Source organism: Trachemys scripta, chromosome 2, assembly GCF_013100865.1.
Source record: "Trachemys scripta elegans isolate TJP31775 chromosome 2, CAS_Tse_1.0, whole genome shotgun sequence".
Taxonomy (NCBI): Eukaryota; Metazoa; Chordata; order Testudines; family Emydidae; genus Trachemys; species Trachemys scripta.
In genome coordinates this window covers 85,339,934-85,360,678 of record NC_048299.1, presented here as the reverse complement: position 1 = coordinate 85,360,678, position 20,745 = coordinate 85,339,934, and the positions used below count along the sequence as shown (strand labels likewise).

The following is a 20,745-nucleotide window of genomic DNA, read 5'->3' as shown; positions in this document are numbered from 1 at the left end:
GGGTCCCAGCCCGGCGCGCGTGAGAAACAGCGCCTGCGCGAAAGGGATGGGAGGAGGGCGTTCTCTCGCGCATGTGCACGAGGAACGGAAGGGTGGGACAGGGGAAGCGCGGCTCGAGTTCCCTGCCGCCCACACCCGAGCGCGCGCGTGATGGCGGGGGCGCGCGCCGCCGCCGATCTTAACGGACGTTGAGGGAGGAGGTGAGAACGAACGCGCGCGCGACCGCCTCCGTCCGCAGCCCGGGTTTGTCCGGATCCTTCCCCGCGGGCGCTGAGGCTGAAGAGGAATCGGCAGCCGGAGGTTTGTCCGGGCGAATGGCGGGGAGGGGGACGCGGCGGCTGGGTTTGCCCCCCTACCACAGGAGGGAAGGAGAAAGGAGGCTGCGGACCTGCCGCCGCGCAGCACCGAGCCCCCCCCCCCCCCCCCCCCGCGGGCAGCGTCCGCTCCGCCGCGGCCTGTGCAGTGCGAGCGGCTCCTGGGTGCCGGGGAGTGACCCGCGGGCTCTGCCCAGGGCCCTCCCCTCTCCCTTCCCGGGCCCTCTGGCGATGCTCCCCGCGCCGCTGCCGTGTCGGCTCTGTGCGGCCTGTGGCGGGGTGCGGCCCCCGGGAGTCTCGGTGTGTCCCCGCCCGGCGCTGCGGCTGCGAGGGGACCGGAACAGTCCGGCAATAACAGCAGCCAGCTCGGGGGAGACGGGGCGGGCCCCGGGGGGCGGAGTGTGTGTCGGGCCTTCGTGTGTCTTCCCCTTCTTCTGCCGCCGCTGCGCCCGGAGACGGGACCGGCCCCTCGGGGGATCCTTGTCATTAGCGGTAGGTTCACGACGGATGGGCTCCGCGGTGCCTGCGGAACCCCCCAGCGTCGCAGTGGGCCGGGCGTAGCAGGGGCCCTGCACTTGGTGCCCATTGTCCGGAGCGGGTGGGGAGGATGTGAAACTGATTGTAGAGCCTCTTGGCTGTAAAGTTGTGATAGGAGCCTTTGAGGTGAAGGGCGCTTGGAGGTAATGGCGCTGCTTTCTTGTCCAAGCGATCCTGGAGTCGGCATTACATCGAAAGGCATCAATGTACAGTGCTGCTGCCTGCGGTGACTTCTAGCCTCCCTCAGTGCTCAAGTGTAGGATAACTTGAGGGATTACTAGTAGTTTTCAGCTTTAACTGGGCTTCTATTGATTGCTGTTTAATATAACATACTGCTTCCTTTTCTGATGTGGCTACACAGTTTAAACATACAATATGCCTAGCACAAGATGTAGACTAGTTTTGATGTTTTCCATCATGTGCAAATTATTTCCCCATCTTAAGCATTTGGCTTTTGAGTTTTCCCTTAGCAGACAGAAAATGATTGGACACCTACACTAACTGCTTTTGAAAAAATTGAAACTTGATTATGATTTATAACAATATCTGTTTTTCTAATTCTTATATTTTTATAAGGTGAGCTGCAAAGCCAAACAAAAGTTGACTTTTTTTTTTTTCTGCTTTGTGATATAATGAAAGCCCAAAAGATTTATTTTTAAAATTTCCATTGGTCTCTTTACTTCAGAAATGTACTTGGGAAGACTCGACTGGAGAACAAGTAGGATTATTCCTATTCAAACTACATTAAGGCTGAGAGGATATGATAGTAAAGATCCTTACAAGAATGTTGTAGTTAAGCAGTTAGATCATCATTAAAAAGTCAGGAAATTTATACTGAATGTTAATTACCAAGAAACAAGCATTTGAAAATTCCATATTAAGTATTATAATTACCTTATCTCTGCAAGTCATATAACCTGATCTGGTTATAGAAGGCATGCTTATGGAGACACTTTAGTTCTTGTCTAATCATACTTGGATAATTGTTCTGTTCATGGCCTCACAAGGCCCAATTTTGCAAGATGCTGAGTACTACCCTCAGTACCTTACAAGATTGGGCCACTAAACAAATAACAAACTCCACTCTGCTAAGGTGAGTTTTTTTTAATTTGTGCTGTATGACCGTGAAGAAGACCTGAGTTGGTGCAGTTGCTGTTAAATTATTTTAGCTCTTACAATCTGAGGTCATTTGGGGGGAGGGTAAGATACAGTTTTCAATCTTCTTACTTTTCCAGGACATCACTGAGGGCAAAGTTTAAGGTAATCTTAATGAATTTCTGTACTCAGATGTTTGGATTTCTTGTCTCACCACCATACTGTTTCAGACAGTTCCGGAAGTTAAGATCTATGATGGAGGTTCTGGAATTGAAAACTTCATCTAGCCAAGAAGAGACTGGCTGTTAATATCCTAGAGCTTGAGGAAAGAGAAATTCATTTTCCTCATTCATAATGGGCTGCCGGATCTGACTAAGGACATCCCTGACTCTGTGGTGTTCAGCAGTCTGTGAAATAAGTCCCTAGGCAGGTTGGATCTAGCCATGGATAAGAATACTAAGAAGATTCACTTTTGGAGGTAGAAAGTCTCCTCTTGATGTAGTCTCTGTGGCCAGTCGCCAAGCTGTCAGTTTTCTCCTGTTTTCATGTTTGTGAAGATATATTTTCTCTAGTAAACCTCCTCCAGGAGAAGAAGAAAAAGATAGTGAAGAAACTGGCAACCGCTGTGTAATGTCCAAGTATGTTTTAAGAGCGGTGTGTACAATATTTCAGATATTCTGGCTCTCATGACGTATCAAAGTCCAATATTAGTTAGGTCTTTGGAACTCCATGTCCTCCTCCTTCAGTATCAGAATCTACCTAGTGTCTTCAGGTTTCAGGACTCAGTTCTACAAGAACTGATGCCATGGCAGCATCAGAACTGGCAGAGGAAAACATCTAAGAAATGGAACTGCTTCATCAATCATCTATTTATTTTTCAGTGGCGAGGCTGCATGTTTGACATAGTTCTAACTTCTGCGTCTATGTTCCACTTTTTGTTGTGGAGATCCCTTGGGATGGTTGATTAATTTAAATGATCAATTTTAATCTTATTTAGCATTTGCATTTTTCAGGTATTTTCCTTGAGAGGTTCATTCTTATTGGTTGGTATAACTATATTAAAGCATGTTGATTTGCAACTAAATATAGCTTTTATACCAAATTTGGTGGTACTTTATGTACTAGGAGGATACAGTATCTATACAGGCTTATTTAAGTAGTTATGTAGCTCAGCATTCCTTCACATAACTCTTAAATTTTGTTAGATGGCAAATGACATACTTATTTACTAGATTTTTTTTGCTTATTTGTGAGCTGCATTTGGATGAAAATTGGAATTCTATTAAAAATGGAAAACTGAAATTTATTTTAATTATCTCATTTGTGCTGGATAATAAGAAAAACTAAGCTGATCAAAACACATTTTGCTTTTAAAACTAATTTATTAAGCAGAAGAGGAGGTATTAATTGTAGTTAGTGAATTGACTGTTCCTGGTCACCCTGGACCAGATTTTCAAAGGTGTCTAAGTGACTAAAGATATGGATAAGTGCTTTTGAGAAATCACCTATGCGTATGTTTAAGGCACCTAGAATACCTTTAAAAATCTGGCTCTCCATGTTTTTCAAGTTATTAGAATTATTAGATCTCATACTCTCCCACCTGGTTTTTATTCATACATTAGAAGAGGGAAAACAAGCTTTCCTGCTCTTTCAACTCCCAATCTATTACTCAACTTTAACTGAACTTGTCCAAACAAAGAAAATATTTTCTCTGCACCTGCTACCTAAACTGAAACCAAAAGTAATAAATTCAAATATTTTTCTGTTCAACACAGCACTTGGTCCATTATAAAGATTGAAAATAACAGACACTTACTGCCATCCATAACAGTGTGACGTGTTTATATAACTTGAGTTGATCACCAAAAGTTAAATATCTTCCCCTGGTTCTGGATATGCTTAAAAAAGCAGTACCCTTTAACTCATTAAAGTTTGAGAGGTCATTGATGCAACCTGTCTTTAATTTAAATAATTTTTAATAAATTGGGTCTTAACATAGGTTGTCATAACTTCAAAATTAGCAGTTTGTAAAAGAAAAGTGTTAGATTTTTTTAAATTAAAAAATCACTTATTTTTAATACATCCTGTCACTTTGTTGGTTTTGTTGCAGCTTGATGTGGTACTGCTGTGGATCAGTGGATAACTGAGATAATTCTGCTTGAATATGCTATCCAGTCCACTCCAGCCTCTCAACTCTTCCCCACCAGTGCCTCTTTAGGTATTCCTGTCATGAAACCACAGAGACGCAGACCAGAAAAAGACTCCTCATTAAAGGAGTTGGGCCATTCAGGTGTCCCAGTTGGACATAGGGGATAATCTTATTCATTGTCCTTCTACTGAAAAAGATTTTTTGTCCCATTGTCTCTCCAAAGTCAGAGCAGCTTTTTCAGAAAGGTCAAGTTCCACATATTGTAATGCTAGCTTCCATCATCCATACCCATTTCCCGTTCAGACTTAAGATATCTATTTCTATATAGCTATTGGAAAAAATTATGGAAAATACTTTTTTTCCTAGGGAATGTCCACTATCAGTCTTTTTGATCTTAGTTACACCAAGCGTATCAGGTGTGGCTGCTTTACCTCTAAAGGCCTTCATGCATAGGGAGGCAGTGTAGCCTAGTGAATAGAGCACTGGACTGGAACTCAGGAGACCTCTGCCACTGGCTTGCTGAATGATCTTGAGCATGGCACTGCATCACTCTGTTCCTCAGTTTCCCTATCTGTAAAATAGGGATAATGATACTGTGCCAGATTGAGAGCTACTATATTATTAGATGACTGGCCATGAGATGTTAATCAATAAACATGATGCTCATGCGTGTCCTGACTTACGTAAAGCATCTTCTTTACATATGCTATCCTGGTTTTCCCATGGTCATGGGCACTTTCTTGAAATTCATGGACGCTTAATGAGGTGTCCTCCCGAAGAAGAATTCTAAGCTTGTGTGATCCCACCAGAGGATAGTGGGACTCCTGGCCTCTTCCACAAATATAACATTTTATGCACAGAGTGAAACTGCCAACATTGGCAGGAAAATTCAGTCCAGGTGTGGACAACATGAGGGCTGAGTACTTCAGAGATTCTCATTGCCCTTTGGAAGGAACTCCCACACAGTGTTGAAGGGAGTTAATTTCAGACTGACCATCTGCTCTAAACCGGGGAGCCCAACTCAGATCTGATATTTCATAGGTGGTTCACAGTCTTCATATACATTTTCTGCAGCTGACCTCTAAAGTATCTTCAGATCATTTCTGACAGTGATCAAGGTTATGTTGTTTAAGTGTTTGATAGTTTTTCTCCCAGGTTCAACTTGTCTTCTCCCGGGTTCACCTGTCTGCTGATGTATCTTCTGCCACTGCATAGGTTTGGCTTTCAATCATCCACCCTCAACTAGACCTTTCAGAAATCTTACTACTTGACACACAACCAGTTCTTTCATGGATCCTTAACCTAGGTGATGTGAAAGTTAACAGACTTGACTTTTGAGTCCTTAAACATGATTAGTTCTGCCTGTTAAAGATATTTTATATTAGAATAGTGAGTTGTATTATTTTAATGGCTAGTTGTTTCTTTCACCACCGTCCATGGGAATGGAAAAAGTTGTCATCTGTTCTCATTCAGACCTATAACAGAAGTGGTACTGGAGTTTCTCACTATATCAGACTGTTCCATCTGTCGGTGTTCTCATCAAAACTTTATTTCTTAGCCAGGGTTTTAACTAGGCTCTAGACACTAAATGTCAGTAGGGCTTTGAGTTATTTGGATAGATCTAAGGCCATGTCTACACTACAAAGTTAAGTCGACTTCATGTAAATTAGTATAGAGCCTCTGTCTTGCGTGGCCACACTATGCTTATTTTGTCAGCGGAGTGCATCCTCACTAACAGGACTTGCATTGACGTATGGAGCACTGGACTGTGGGTAGCTATCCTACAGTGCACGTAGCTGAGTGGAATTTTGGGTTGGACTTGCAATGGCACAGGTGGCTATGGGAACATGGCGTTAGCATCCCATAATGTACTTTCTCCCTCCCTGAAAGCAATGGCAAACAAACCAAGCCTTTTTCATGACTTTTTTCATAAACGTGGGTTACCTGCTCTGATGCCATAGCACGATAAGCATAGACCTCGATCAGCTGTACACAGTTGTAAGCATTACAAACACCTTGCGCCTTATTCTGGAGTATTTACACAGCTGATACAGGAGGCACTGCATGGAACAATGTGATGCCATGCAAGCAGCCCTGCTAGAGGACATAGAGCGGAACAGTTCACAGTTGCTGGCAACAGTCGTGCATCACCTTGACATGGTTGAGCACCATTTCTGGGCCCAGGAAACAAGCACTGACTGGTGAGACCACATCGTTATGCAGCTATGGTATGAGAAGCAATGGCTGCAGAACTCTCGAATATGTAAGGCTACTTTCCAGGAACTGTGTGAAGAGCTTTCCCCAGCCCTGAAACGCAGGAAGATTTTCAAAAGGATTAGGCGGCGCATTAAGACATTAGCTACTGGGGTAGAAGTCTCATTAGGTTGATACAGCTGTAGGGTATATTGAGTTGGTGTAATGTAAACTGTGACTTGACATAAACGCCTTTGCTTTTTGACCCAGAACCCTGCTATGCTTTTACATCTGTTGGTGACTTCCACATTTTAAGTTCACTAGAAACTTGACAGTCTGTATCAAGTTAGCAGTTCATGTTAATGTCTAGGAGCACAGGAAGTAGTTAGTACAGCAGTTCTTCTCTTACCCTTCTCTGTCTTCTGTCTCTCTCCCCACCCCCTTCATCCCAAACAAAAACATCACCACACCTTGCTTTGGTATTTGAGTGACACTTAAACTATAACAGCCTTAGGTACATTCACAGAAATGCATGTTAATTCCAAAGTTAGTTTCTGTTGATGTGTGTTAAACTTTTAATGCTATAATCTAAAGGTATGGCTATGCTGCATGCTGCTTTCAGCAGCGTGTTGTATACGTACCCGTGTAGCTCCCCTCCCCATCCATCCTCTCCCCAGTATGGTTGTAAATAGCAGTTAAGAGCATAAGACATGATTTAGGGGAGTAAAGACATGCCTGAAGGGTGTGGATATGTATTTGAGTATGTACCCTGTATGTGTGTCTACTTCTCCAAGTCATGTCTCCTCATAATAGCAGTATAGTGTCCTACTGCCAGAGCCTTTCCCCCACCGGATCTGCCAACTCGCTGCTGCTGGAGCCTCTTCCCATAGCAGGGAAGACTCGGGCAGCAAAAAAAGGCCCAGCCTTTCCCAGGTCCCTCAAATCTTCCACCCCACCCCCCACCCCGCCTTTCCTGGCAGCAGTGAAATCTTTCCCTGCTGCCTACCCTTTACCAGAGCCTTTCACTGACATGTAACTGCCACCAGTGGTGTATAGTGTAAACATAGCCTCAGTGTGTTACTTTTTCCAGTTATGTATCACTCATTATCAAGGTGTTACTTACAAGCAGGTACTTGAATAATTTTTCCAGCACCTAATAGCTCAAAGACTGCGTCTGCTTGCCAGAGTAAAAATCCTATGCCACCATGTCTCCTCTGGTTGTGTATTGTCTGTTGTGTATGAAATTTAAATTGTAACACTTTTTTGACAATCCGCTCTTTATGCAAAATAAATTACCATGCTTTTCTGATACCTCCTTTTCCTTTCTGGCTTCCTTCCACTTCTGTTTGCATATAAAAGTTCATATCAATCCAAGTAAAGATGCACTGTGCATGTTTACTCTTTCCTTTCTCTCACCCCTTCTGTCTTTCCTATACTACAGTTTACCGTTTCCTTCTCATTTCTTGTAAAATGTTTGGAAAATGGAAAATTTCCAATATTTTCCCCTTGTTTTTGTTTGAAATACACCTCTACCTTGATATAATGCTGTCCTTGGGAGCCAAAAAATCTTACTGCGTTATATCGAACTTGCTTTGATCCGCTGGAGTGCACAGCCCCGTTCCCCCAGAGCACTGCTTTACCGCGTTATATCTGAATTCGTGTTGTATCAGGTCGCATTATATCGGGGTAGAGATATATTTGTTTGAAGTCTTTGAAACTTTTTGACTAGCTATATTTTTTACTTTCACTGCTCCCCAAATCTTTCTTATTTTTGTCTTAACCCATCACCTTCTTGTCTGTACATATGTTTCACTTGATCAACATGGGTAAATTTATTAAACCAAATTTTATATTTACATTGCTAGTTTTTTTACTGTCTTTTTATTTTATATTTTTACAGTGGATGTCTTATATGGCTGTCTTTCGTTTCCTAATTTATAAGTAGACTCTCAGATAACTTTCTAAAATTTCAGGCTTAAATGCTCATCTCTGAGAGAGACAAATCCAGAGCCTCATTAAAATTCTTACTGTGAAAACAATACAAACACAAAATTGAGGATTAGCAAATAGTTCTGTATTTGCAGCCGACACCACCTGTGTGTAATCTGAACATCAAAACATCAGGAAAGCTGAAATGCTTCAACCAGGCTATTTTCCATCAGGGTTTGCAGTTTCAAGTCAATGGGACTCGTGCTCCTAAGTCCATTAGATATTTTTGAACACACCCTCCCCCCCCATGACTAAACATGTGCTTGAGGGGCTTAAAATTTGGCTCCTGATTTTGGCGTATGAATATAAAGTTCATGACCTAGGTTACTGAAAAAATCTAAATTTTTACTCTTAATGCTGAAGTACTTCTTTTTGAAGTGATGAAGACTTTATGGTATCAAAAATCAGTAAAAATACAGTTTTAGCCCCTGATGTACCATGCTTAACTTGACATCAGTAGAACTGTTCATATCATTAAGTGTCTGCAGCATCAGGACCTTAATTCTTCATATTTTGTTTGTACGAGTTTTGTAAGATTCAAATACAACTTACCAGTTGTGGCATTTAAAAAGCAAAACAAAAACCAACCCAGCACTTATTATGTAGTCTACTAATATGTTTGAAGCGCAAATTTTCAAGTTCTGCAAAGCCTCAACCTGGTTTAAAAGAATCCAGGGTTGAGCAGTTCAAGCCACTTATTGTTTCCAGATTCCAAAACTCTGATTTTTAACACTAACAACTTGCTGAAGGCAATTTCTGACTGTTCACAAATAGTGATACCAACAATTGTCACTTGAGCAAGGTGGATTGATTTAAATCAAAGCAATTTTAAAATTTGTGATTTATCATGATTTAAATAAGCAAGCTGAAAATCTGTTTAAACAAAGTAAGTGTTATCTGTAGTTAGTGAATTGAACCATGTCCTTCATGATTTTAAAGTATAAAGTAGTAGATCTCATCCTTTCACACCGAGTTTTTATTTGTAAGCTGTAAGAGGAAAACAAGCTTTCTTGCTTTTTCATTCAAAGTTAAGAAATCAATTGGGAATTAAACTAGTCATTGAACTGAACTAGTTGAATAAATATTCACTCTGCATCTGCAGAGGAGACGCTACTGCTGTCAAAAACTAGTTTAGCACTTCAACTAACTTTGGTTGCAGGGATTAGTCAGTGACTTCTACGAGTTTAGTGGTTTGACTTTGTATAGCTTAGTTTTTTGTAATGACCATCACCATAGCATCTGCGCAGCTGGCTATGTATACAAACTTTTTAAGCCCAGATCTGAAAATTATAGCACTTAATGTAGTGACAAAGCATCATCTTGGTATTGGAGACGCATATATTCAACCAGTGCTTTTCATTTTCAGTATTCTACCTGAAAACTGTACACATCTTCTACAGTTTTAAGATTATAAGGGATTTGGAAGGCTGATACTAAGGGTATTTAGGTGACCTTAATGATACAATTACATTCTTTATGTGAAATGAAGTCTTAACTTAGTATTTCCAGGCTCTTTAATATGAGAAGTTCTTGTGAATAATAGCATTCTTATGACTTCTTAACTGAAGTGATTCTTCCAACCTTAATTTGAATTTTTTTTCCCCTGAGATATCTTTAAGAAACTTTTTTGCCTTGAACTGCTGTTTAAAACTTTTTTCTTCATGTAGTGAGACACTTCTTGAAATCTAGCAAGAGAAGTCAAGTATAAAGTTAGGTGAACCCACTTTGGAGATATGTAGTGACCCAAACAAAAATTAGAAAAAAATAAGAAAATATATTTTAACCCCATGTCCCAAGTTCCACTTGTCCTATAGTAGAATTTTTTTCTGGAAAGATTAGATCTGACATGCAGAATAGGTAGACAAGTGTGGTTTTGTTGAAGGTTGGGTGGGTTATGGGAAATATGACTAGTAATAATAGGAAGCTAGTTTCTTAACTATGGAAAGGCATCTCTAATGTTAAAATATTGATAAGTTATTTTGAAGCATGTAATGCAGACAAAAGAATTTTGTTAATGCTGGGATGGAATACAAATCCTAAATTTATAGATGGTAGCTATCTTTACTATTCGCTGGAGTAAATAAAGGAGTTCCTACCACAAAAAAAAAAAAAAAAAAAAAGTAAGGTACTTCTGAGAGAGGAATACAGTCATAAATATGCAATGTTGCCAAGTGAACCTTAACTTTGTCGTCCGACTTTGATTTTCACTTCTCAGCTGTAGAGTTGTATTGATGTAAAATTTATTTTTTCTGTTCTATTTCATAGATCTAGGCTCCTTAACTTGAAGAAAAATCATGTATAAACTGTTCTGCCTTTCTCTCTTTATTTTTAACCTTTAGATATTTTTGCACTTGTTTCAGAATCTTTCTAGAAATGTGTGTGATGTTTAAAATTGTATTTCAAATAATGTGTACTCAAGGCAACCATTTTAGGCATGAGAACTGTGAAAGAAGAAATTGTGCTTTTAAAAGGTACTAATTTGTGAACCAATTTTATTTTCTTGCTTGCAGCCACTGATCATGAGATGTTTCCACGAAATCTACCTCAGACCTCACTTTTGCTCATTAATGTGCTGCGCCATTTCAAATCTCAGCAGGAACTCTGCAAACACTCTTGAAAAAGTCTCGAGAGAACAGATTGTGACACCAAATCAATGCGTGATGACCTAGTAGTAGGTTGAAGTCTGAAACATTCTTGATGCAGCAGTCCAAGATAACACTGCCTAATGTATCGATATAATTTCTAAAGGCTACAAACAGCTCCTGCAGTTTCTTCTTGTTACGCCAGAAACATTCATTTGACCTTTCTCCTGCAGAAAGATCCTTGCCTCTCTAATCTAGTCCTGGAAATATTAATGGAATACAGTCATGTCTACTCAGGATGAAAGGCAGATCAATGCCGAATATGCTGTATCCTTGCTGGAGCAGTTAAAATTGTTCTATGAACAGCAATTGCTAACTGACATAGTGTTGATTGTTGAGGGCACTGAATTCCCCTGCCATAAGATGGTTCTTGCAACATGCAGCTCTTATTTCAGGTAAGTGTTCAAATCATGATTCATTCATTCAGGTAAAGACATATTGTACTGTTTTGTAAGCAATGCTAGACGTACATAGTTAAAAATGAATGTACAGCCCAACAATTTAAAGATTTAGTGCTGGAAATCTGAAGTGAATAGTATAGCTCTTAAATATTTCAAGTAATAGTAACATTGAAAGGTCAAAGTAGGGTTTTCTAGCATTTTATGACTTATTCCAGCCAAAGACACTGCATCGCCATCCTGCATTTGGAGAAAGGACATAATTTTTTATGATCAACAGCCCCATTCTGGGGTTAGTTCAGCCTGTGTAATGCAGTTCATTTCCTGTCTCCAGCATGTGGAACAGCTTTTCCCAGATAAGCAAGACATTTAGTATATGTTGTCCTTTCTGTTGACATGGTTCTAAAATAGGCTCTCAGGTGAGTAGGGATTCCCTACTGAGAGGAAACAGTCCCCATATCACCTCCCCCAACACGTTCCTCGTTCTCTTTGCTCTTTGAACAAGTGTCTTCTGCTCCTTTTAAATGCAGAGATTTCTGAGGAATCTTACAACTTCATGTTTTGAGCTGGATAATAAAAATAGGCACTGCAGAAGCCAGAACCTCTGTTTTGGGTTTCATCCCCACTAGGATGGAGGATTAAGCATTGTTTTAATCCTGAGATTCTTACTGTGCCAGTGCTATCCAAATCTTTACTATGGTGCTAGTGAACTTTTAAATCCACTAGGTCCTGTTGTGTTTACCCTCTTAAAAGGGGTTTCTCTTAGGTGAATTTGTTAGTTCTCATACTATCTTTGTGGATTTCTCCATGCCTAGTTTTAGAAAACTAATCTATACTGGGGTTTTGGAGCAGGGCTTAGTCATGCACGTTGATGCCACTGAAACATTTTTCTGCCTGTCTGGCCCTGGAAGTGAAAGCCTTGAAACTAGCATCTGGAACTGATTGATAAGTTAGTAATGACCTTGGATCTTCTGTATCACTGGTTCCCAACATGGGGGTCACAAGCATCCTTCCTTTCTTTATAGCTAGCTAGAATTGGGTTTCCCCAAAAACCCACTGTTCTATACATTTAGCTCTTGAGGCAAAGATGGCAGTGATCTCTGAAGATGTGCTTCTGGAGTATTCTATAGCGTAGGGGTTCTCGTAACAAAATTTTTGGTGGCCTTAACGTGCGTTCATACGCCAAAATCAGGTGGCCGGCCTGACAACTCTCTGTCACTGCCTCCCATGGCCCTTCACGAGAGCCTGCCCTGGGGGTCGGGAACTTACCAGCCGCCTGCGGAGTCCCAAGTTCCTCATGCCCTGGCCAGTCGGGAGCAGGGGAGCTGCCCAGGGGAATGCCTTGGCAACTGAATGCGCAACTGCCTCCACTGATGAGCTGCCTCCTGTGCCACGCACACTGGTCACACATGTCTCCAGAGGAGCTGTCCAGAGCCCCCAGTGTAAACACCAAGGCAGCCCATTTCACTGCCCTTGGTAACAACTATTCAGGCACAACAGCTGGGCACTGCAGGAAGGAGCTGCTGCTTTGCTCCTTGTGATCTCTGCCTATGCTTTGGAGGCTGTCATGGCCACAACAAAATCTGCTGGTGACTGCTTCCCTCTCTTTGTGGGAGTCAGAGGCAGTCTTGGTGAGTTGTGAAGTGTTTGACTCTCTCTCATACGCAGCCTGACATGGTTTTATCTTGGCTTATATTTCCTAAAAAAATGGGAATATCAGATCCCAAACTACTCTAAAGGAGTGTCTTCCACTTCTTCCCCAACCCGTTACTCAGCTAGCTGATTTATGAAGGGGGAAAAGAGGTTTTTTGTCTACTGGAATAAAGTACAGTGACATTTTTCTAAGTGATTAGGAAACAGACCCCAGTCTTGAAATTAAGATTGTCTTGAATAAAACTGCCTCTAGCCTGAAAAACAAGCTTATTATCCACAGTGAAAATTACTGGTTTCAAGGGAAATGTCTTAAGGAGGCACAACAATTTTAAGGGGTAAAATATATGTACATTTTATCTATTTTATAAATATTTTTAAATGCAATATACCACCAATCTTGTCTTTCGTATGTCTGCCTTTTTCCTGCATTGTCTTCTACGTCCTCCCATTGTTTACTTGTACCCCTTTAACTTCTAGATCAACTGTTTTACACCTGTAGAATATAATGGGTTTTGTTTTGTAACTTCTGATCTTTCCTTTCCTTGAGAGCTGTTCAGTCACATGCAGGATTCAAAAAGCTTAGTTACCTAAAAGGACTAAATTTACTATCCAAAAATTGATGGGGAGTCTGCATATGAGAGAGCTTTTTTTCTCTTTCTCATAGTGAAGTTGCTGGAAAAGGAAATTCTAACAAGGTGCTGTCCTCGAGACTTGCTCATGGACTCAGTTTCTGGTTGTTTAGATACTTAAATCCCTAGAATCTCTCTGGCTTCTGAAAGATTGGGGGTTCAGTGGGGGGCTCATCACACCCCACCCATTGCCTGCTATTAGTGGAGGAGGAAAGGCAGATTTTTGATTTGCAGATTTAGGACTACCGTACTGGTAGTCCTAAATCAGTATATTTGAAAATGTAGGAAATATCCAACAATATTTTAAAAAAATTAATCGTGTGATTAATCACACTGTTAAACAATAATAGAATATTGTTTATTTAATCGCTTGACAGCCTTACTAACAATGCTTCTGTCTGTTTTCAGATGGTATTTGTAACTGGCTCCAGAGTTCCAGCAATTCTAGAAATAACAAGCCATTAAATTTGGTCAGACACAAATTGTGGATGGCTAGTAATCACAAGATGCCAGTGTTGGAAACTATGAAAGCCCACAAAGTATTAGATTAGAATATGCCGTCAGACCTCTTTCTAAGATGTGGTTGGTTTGTATATTAGAATGGGAAGTTGGACACTGGGTATGGAAGGGGTGTCACATTTTGTGGTGGTGTCACTCTTTCCCTATTTTCTTCTTGCTTTCATTTTAAATAGTCTCTTAAATCAAATCTTTGTAATGCAAAGATAAGGTTGATCTAAACATTAAAGACAAGAAACAGTCACATATTCAAGTTTTCAATACTACCCTTAATGCTAAACTGTGCATAAGCAAAATTATACACTTTTGTTGTAAATACTGATTTAATAAAAGAACTCTTAAGTTCTTGTCTCATCAGCTGCCAGTGCTTATAATAACAAAGCATAGCACTTGTGGTGCTTACAACACTTGTCAGAATTAAATTTGGTATGTATTATATATGTAAAGAAAGATACAAAATCATCCTCTTTTGTGATTGTATTTCACTTTTTTAAAGCTGACCTTCCAGCCTTAGGGAAGGGACTTATGCAGTTATTGATTTCTGCGGGGGGAAAATGGCAGAACAAATGTATGCCAGTCTTCCAAATCTGAAGAGTCCACTGTATTTAACAAATGGTAAAGACTTACATGGAAGGCAATTATACCCTTCTATCAACCCAAGCACCCTCTGTGCCCCTGACCTAACGTAAGTTCTTATGTATCCTACATAAGATGCAAAAGGTAGAGCCATATGAGTTTCTTTAAAAAACAAAATCAGAACCACATGTATTTTTCAGGAAGCATTTTCTGCATTTGTTTCTAGCAACTTCTGCTGGAGAATGCGTCTGTCCTTGTTGTAAGATGACAGTGTAAAATATTTCTCCATTTTTCTGACCAAGTATGCAACCATGTCACATCAGTCCCTGCTTATGGTTTAAAATGTACTCCTGGGGGAATTCTGCACTACTGCGCATGTACATAATTAATGAGCCAGGCATATTTTTAATTTTTTTGCGGCGAAAAAAAGCTTCTGCTGAAATGTTGCTGCAGTTCACCCTTTTGCCCACCAGAGGGTGCTGTGGCAGTAGAACACAGCAGCAGCTCCTGGCCAGCTAGGAGAGAGAGAGAGTGCCTGCCTTCCCAGTGCCTGTCAGGCCATGAGCTATGGAGAGAGCGTGGATGCTGGTGGGGAGCGGGGGAGGTGTCAGTCAGGGGCTCATAAGGGCTAGTGAAGGAGGACAGACTAGGTCAGTGGCTGAATGGGAGTGGAGGCACGGGGGAGGGAAGTGCCAGGCCACATGGTGATGGGGGAGGGGGTGCAGAGCTACATAGGGGTAGGTGGTGGCTGAGTGGGGGACCAGAGACATGGGGAGGGGATAAGAGCCACATAGGGACAGGGGAGTGGCTGGGTGGGGTCACAGAGACACATGGGAACGGGGGAGGGGGAATGAAGGGCCAAATGGGGATGGAGGGAGTAGGTGTCTGAGTGTGGATGGTGGTGCAGGAACACATGGGGACAGGGGCAGATGTGCCTGACTGAATGGGAGAGGCTAGGAGTTAGCCAGGGTTTGCAGGGGAAGCTCCTTAACAATCCCTCCCTGCCCCCTCTCAAAAAAATCTGTTCCATACTTTTTCCGCCGACACCCAACAATCCTCCAAGTTCACACCCAGGCTTCTTCCCAGCAATTTACTTCCTTCTCCCTCAGCTCCTTCCTTACTCCCTCAAGCCTTTGCACTGCTTCTGAGGGGTGGGGAAAATATGGTTCTGTATTGTAGTTTAAATGAATTATTACTCAGTTCTGTATTAATATGCCTAGTAAGAAATCTGTTTATCAAAAAACATTTTGAAATGACCAAAAATAATTGAAACTGATGTGATTCTATTATTGTTTTGACAAAATATAAATTTTGCAGAATTTTTTGGGTACAGAATTCCCCCAGGAGTAAAAATGGGGTGGTAGCTTACAATAAATATTGATGTATAAAGAACACTATTATAAGTTACTAATATAATTGGAAAAACTTTGTTAAAACGTTTGTTAAATGCTGTGTGATCTAAGGTAAGTACTACATGAATGTAAATGAAAAATTCCTAATGTGATTTTCAAAGTTAAATGAAATGACGACAAATTTTTAGGTGTCTTTCTCTTTTGTGGTTGGAGTGGCTAAATAACCAAAAGCAGTTACTTAAGATTACAGTATGTGTCCTTGTCAGTCTTAATGTAGTATTTTTCTCTTCAGGGCCATGTTCATGAGTGGGCTAAGTGAAAGTAAACAAACACATGTACATCTGAGGAATGTGGATGCAGCCACTTTACAAATTATAATAACTTATGCATACACGGGTAACTTGGCAATAAGTGACAGCACGGTAGAACAGCTTTATGAGACTGCTTGCTTCTTACAGGTAGGAACATCATGTATATTTTGAGTAAAAATGCATGATAACTGCTCAATCTCTGTACCAAAATATCTGGTTCTAATTTTTTCCTTAAATTTCAATTACATACCCATTTCTGTCTCCTTTTTTTAAAAAGATGATAGTAATTTTAAAAATTACTCTAAGTTTTGTTCATATTAGTGTGGACAGCCATTACCAGAATAATCCCACAGCCAACCTATTTTTATGATTTCTGAAGGAGTGTAATTTAAACACAATTTCTATCACTTTATTTTTGTAAGAAGCTAAGTAAAATGCACAAACAGGTAGAGGGTTAAACAATTTGCATGTCAGGTAAACATGGCAATGTTTTAAAAAATCAAATTGTGTAGTCAAATTTCATGTATCTTTCTGGGTAGAATGACATGTCCTTGGCTCAAAAACCTGCTGTGACTAGCAGTGTCAGTGCAGTATTCTTCCTTTCTTTGTATTTTTTGCATCTTGTTTATAGGTAAAGGAATAGGTCTTTGTCTACTGTACTTAAGTGGTCTTTTTTTCTTTTTTTTTTTTTGCATTACAGGTAGAAGATGTGTTACAGCGATGTCGAGAATATTTAATTAAAAAAATAAATGCAGAGAACTGTGTGCGGTTATTAAGTTTTGCTGATCTCTTCAGCTGTGAAGAGTTAAAACAAAGTGCTAAGAGAATGGTAGAGCACAAGTTCACTGCTGTGTACCACCAAGATGCTTTCATGCAACTGTCACATGATCTACTGGTAGATATTTTAAGCAGTGACAACTTAAATGTGGAAAAAGAGGAGACAGTTCGTGAAGCTGCTATGTTATGGCTGGAATACAACACAGAATCACGATCACAGTATTTGTCCTCTGTTCTTAGCCAAATCAGAATTGATGCACTTTCAGAAGTAACACAGCGAGCCTGGTTTCAAGGATTACCACCTAATGATAAATCGGTGGTAGTGCAAGGATTATACAAATCTATGCCCAAATTTTTCAAACCAAGACTTGGTATGACTAAAGAGGAGATGATGATATTCATTGAAGCTGCTGCTGAAAACCCTGGTAGTCTTTACTCTTCTGTCTGTTACAGCCCCCAGGCAGAAAAAGTTTACAAGCTTTGCAATCCTCCTGCCGACTTGCATAAGGTTGGAACACTTGTAACTCCTGATAATGATATCTATATAGCAGGTGGACAAGTTCCTCTGAAAAACACAAAAACCAATCACAGTAAAACTAGCAAACTTCAGGCTGCCTTCAGAACTGTGAATTGCTTTTACTGGTTTGATGCACAGCAAAACACTTGGTTTCCAAAGACTCCAATGCTGTTTGTTCGTATAAAGCCATCCTTGGTCTGCTGTGAAGGATACATCTATGCAATTGGAGGAGATAGCGTAGGTGGAGAACTCAACAGAAGAACGGTAGAAAGATATGATACTGAGAAAGATGAATGGACCATGGTAAGCCCATTGCCTTGTGCATGGCAGTGGAGTACAGCAGTAGCAGTTCATAACTGCATTTATGTAATGGCCCACAACTTGATGTACTGTTATTTTCCCAGGTCGGATGCTTGGATAGAAATGGCTATGAGACAAACTAGTAGATGCTTTGCTTCTGCTGCTGCTTTTGGTGACAAAATATTCTATATTGGAGGATTGCATATTGGCAGCAATTCTGGTATAAGACTCCCAACTAGCACTGTCGATGGGTCTTCCGTAACTGTGGAAGTCTATGATGTGAATAAAAATGAATGGAGGATGGCAGCTAATATCCCTGCCAAGCGGTATTCTGACCCTTGTGTTAGAGCTGTTGTAATCTCCAATTCTTTGTGTGTCTTCATACGAGAAACCCACATGAATGAGAGAGCCAAGTATGCCACCTACCAATATGATCTGGAGCTTGATCGGTGGTCTCTACGACAGCATATATCAGAACGTGTGCTCTGGGACTTAGGAAAAGACTTCCGATGCACTGTAGGAAAGCTGTATCCATCTTGCCTTGAAGAGTCCCCATGGAAACCTCCAACATACCTCTTTTCACCAGATGGGGCTGATGAGTTTGAGCTGGATGGGGAGATGGTTACCTTGCCACCCGTATAGCTCCCAAATTGGAGACTGCACACCTGCTTCTGGGCTCAATTACCTTGAAATAAAACTTTAATGAAAGAACAGGGCTGGAAATTGAAACATTAAACCTGTCTTTCATAATTGTATTTTTATGCCCTACTTAGCATTTGCAGTCATTCAGTGTGAATCAGTGACTTTTACAAGCAGATATGCTTCCATAATCTGAGATACTATCTGATAATTGAGAGAAACCTATATGTATATCATGAGCTTAAGCATCTGACTACTGTCTGAAGAATTAATTTCTAGTTCTATGAAGTCTTTCAGTTCAAGAAAAATCACAAAAGCAGTTATTGTTGCTAGGATGGTATGTCACAATTGTTCTGAAAATATCTTCCAGTTATATTTGAACTATTTCTGGATATTCTACTTTAGTGCTCGTTATATAATTTTCAGTGTGGCCTAAGTAATGGAATGTACTGCACTTAACACCAATATCCGTATCGGTATAGTAATGCCATTTAAAAGAAAAATAAAATCCCATGGATCTACCTGTGGTAGGAAGGGTAGATCTTCCTTTGTATGGTAACATGCAGGGCAAAATGACTGCAGGTTCAGTCAAGGTGTATTAAGTGCATGTATTCTATTTTCACTAACTTATACCTGTCTGTTTAGAATACAGGTCTTCCAAGCAGCTGGTGGTTTACCAGATGTGGACTTAAATTGCTGGGCTTGCAATAGGAATTGCTAGCCACTCATAGTGCGGGTCTGTGTGGAGCTTTAATCAATAAATGCCTCCACATTCTGTATTACAGTAACATTCTGTATTACAGTAACATTGGCTCATGTATAATACTTCCTGCTGCTGATGTATTTTTCCAATGTAAAACAAAGTTTTAGTGTGGATTAACCAGGTCTTTATTTTTTGTTAATTTAATAACAAGCATTACTGTAGTGTGATTGTTTATAGATATCCCTTAGCTATCAGGTTTTTTACTTTTTTGGGGGGGGAGCGAATTGTTCAGGAATATTCTGTACGCTGTGTGCAGGAGAGCAGATGACTAGTGCTGCTCTGGCATTAATCCCAGGAACCACTAGCAGTAGCGGGGCGCCGCCAATCTAACATGAACACAGGTGCTTCATGACAACCTTACTAGCATGTTCAGCTGCATCATGTTCTGGCACTGTATTTTGAATGACATTAATTTATTAAAAAAAGACTGAATCTAAATGATTTTTGGTGTGCTTTGTGGTGGGAAAGAGTATATAGCTATGAATTTCTCTACTTTTCAGCAGTTTGCTTGGTGATAGGAAGTTAGCTTGTTTAAGGGCTTTTAAGATAAGTTATGAGACATGCATGTTTGAAAGCTGTACTTGTTCAGTGAAACTGGAAGTTCAGCTTGATGACATTTGAGATTAGTAAATTCATGTCTACTTCCACCAAATTACCATATAATGCTTATCGAACGTAAGAAGGAAAAGTGTGGAACAATCTCCATAATATGCTAAGTCAGAAGTCCCACTGTCAGGAGACAGACTCCTTGATTTTCATAAGTAGAATTAGAAATAAAGGTATAAATTTCAAGAAGTAACATATGCATTCTAATAGCAACAGTTCCATTTTGGTTACATTGCCTGTGTATGTTTTTTGGTACAGTAGAGTAACTTGACTCTTCCAGCCATTCATGAAACAAGATATGCTTCTTAAAATGTTGGTGTTAAAATTCAAATTCCAGCATCTGTGGTTACAACTATCATCTTGTGGTTCAAGATCATGCTATAGAACATCTATATAAACCAGTTCTATCCAGTATTAATGTTTGGCATTTGCACCTATATTAATATTTCAGATTGAGGGCTTAGCAATATTTACACTGTCCCTTTGATTTTCTTTTGCTGTTAGTTTAACCTTATCCCCCATGAACCAGATACTTCAAACTTTAATGAGCAGCTTCCAAGTACCAAACCAGCTGGACTACAGGAAATTATAGCTTGTTTGCAAAACATTATCATGTGGGAAAACATAACTATGAAGGTCTTGTCCTAAATACATAACTACCATACCACTTACTATAGATAGAGGTGATGGTGATAGCTCTGTAGTTCAGGTTGCACTGAGATTTTTACTTAAAGTAGGGATTTGAATAACACTGCTCTACAGCCAAAATGCTTCTGAAATAAATGTAGT

At 40.4% G+C, this 20,745-nt stretch overlaps 1 protein-coding gene across 3 annotated transcripts; it reads left to right on the top strand.

Moving 5' to 3' along the window:
• Window positions 1-85: 85 nt before the first annotated feature.
• Window positions 86-19,375, top strand: KBTBD2 (kelch repeat and BTB domain containing 2). Of its 3 annotated transcripts, none has more exons than XM_034761152.1 (4): window positions 86-200; window positions 10,788-11,314; window positions 16,336-16,501; window positions 17,055-19,375. In XM_034761152.1, exons 2-4 carry the CDS (start codon window positions 11,145-11,147, stop codon window positions 18,588-18,590), a joined length of 1,872 nt encoding a protein of 623 aa, XP_034617043.1. In that variant the 5' UTR covers window positions 86-200; window positions 10,788-11,144; the 3' UTR covers window positions 18,591-19,375. The 3 variants fall into 3 exon arrangements, with proteins under 3 accessions (XP_034617043.1, XP_034617042.1, XP_034617044.1); XM_034761151.1 differs by having other exon boundaries at window positions 154-300; XM_034761153.1 differs by lacking the exon at window positions 86-200 and adding an exon at window positions 682-806.
• The last annotated feature ends 1,370 nt before the right edge of the window (window positions 19,376-20,745 follow it).

Excerpts from the sequence above, each read along its gene's own strand:
- KBTBD2 (XM_034761152.1), top strand. The coding sequence starts at position 11,145 with ATGTCTACTCAGGATGAAAGGCAGATCAATGCCGAATATGCTGTATCC. Across the intron at positions 11,315-16,335 it reads ACATGCAGCTCTTATTTCAG|GGCCATGTTCATGAGTGGGC; the intron begins GTAAGTGTTCAA and ends TTTTCTCTTCAG. Across the intron at positions 16,502-17,054 it reads AGACTGCTTGCTTCTTACAG|GTAGAAGATGTGTTACAGCG; the intron begins GTAGGAACATCA and ends TTTGCATTACAG.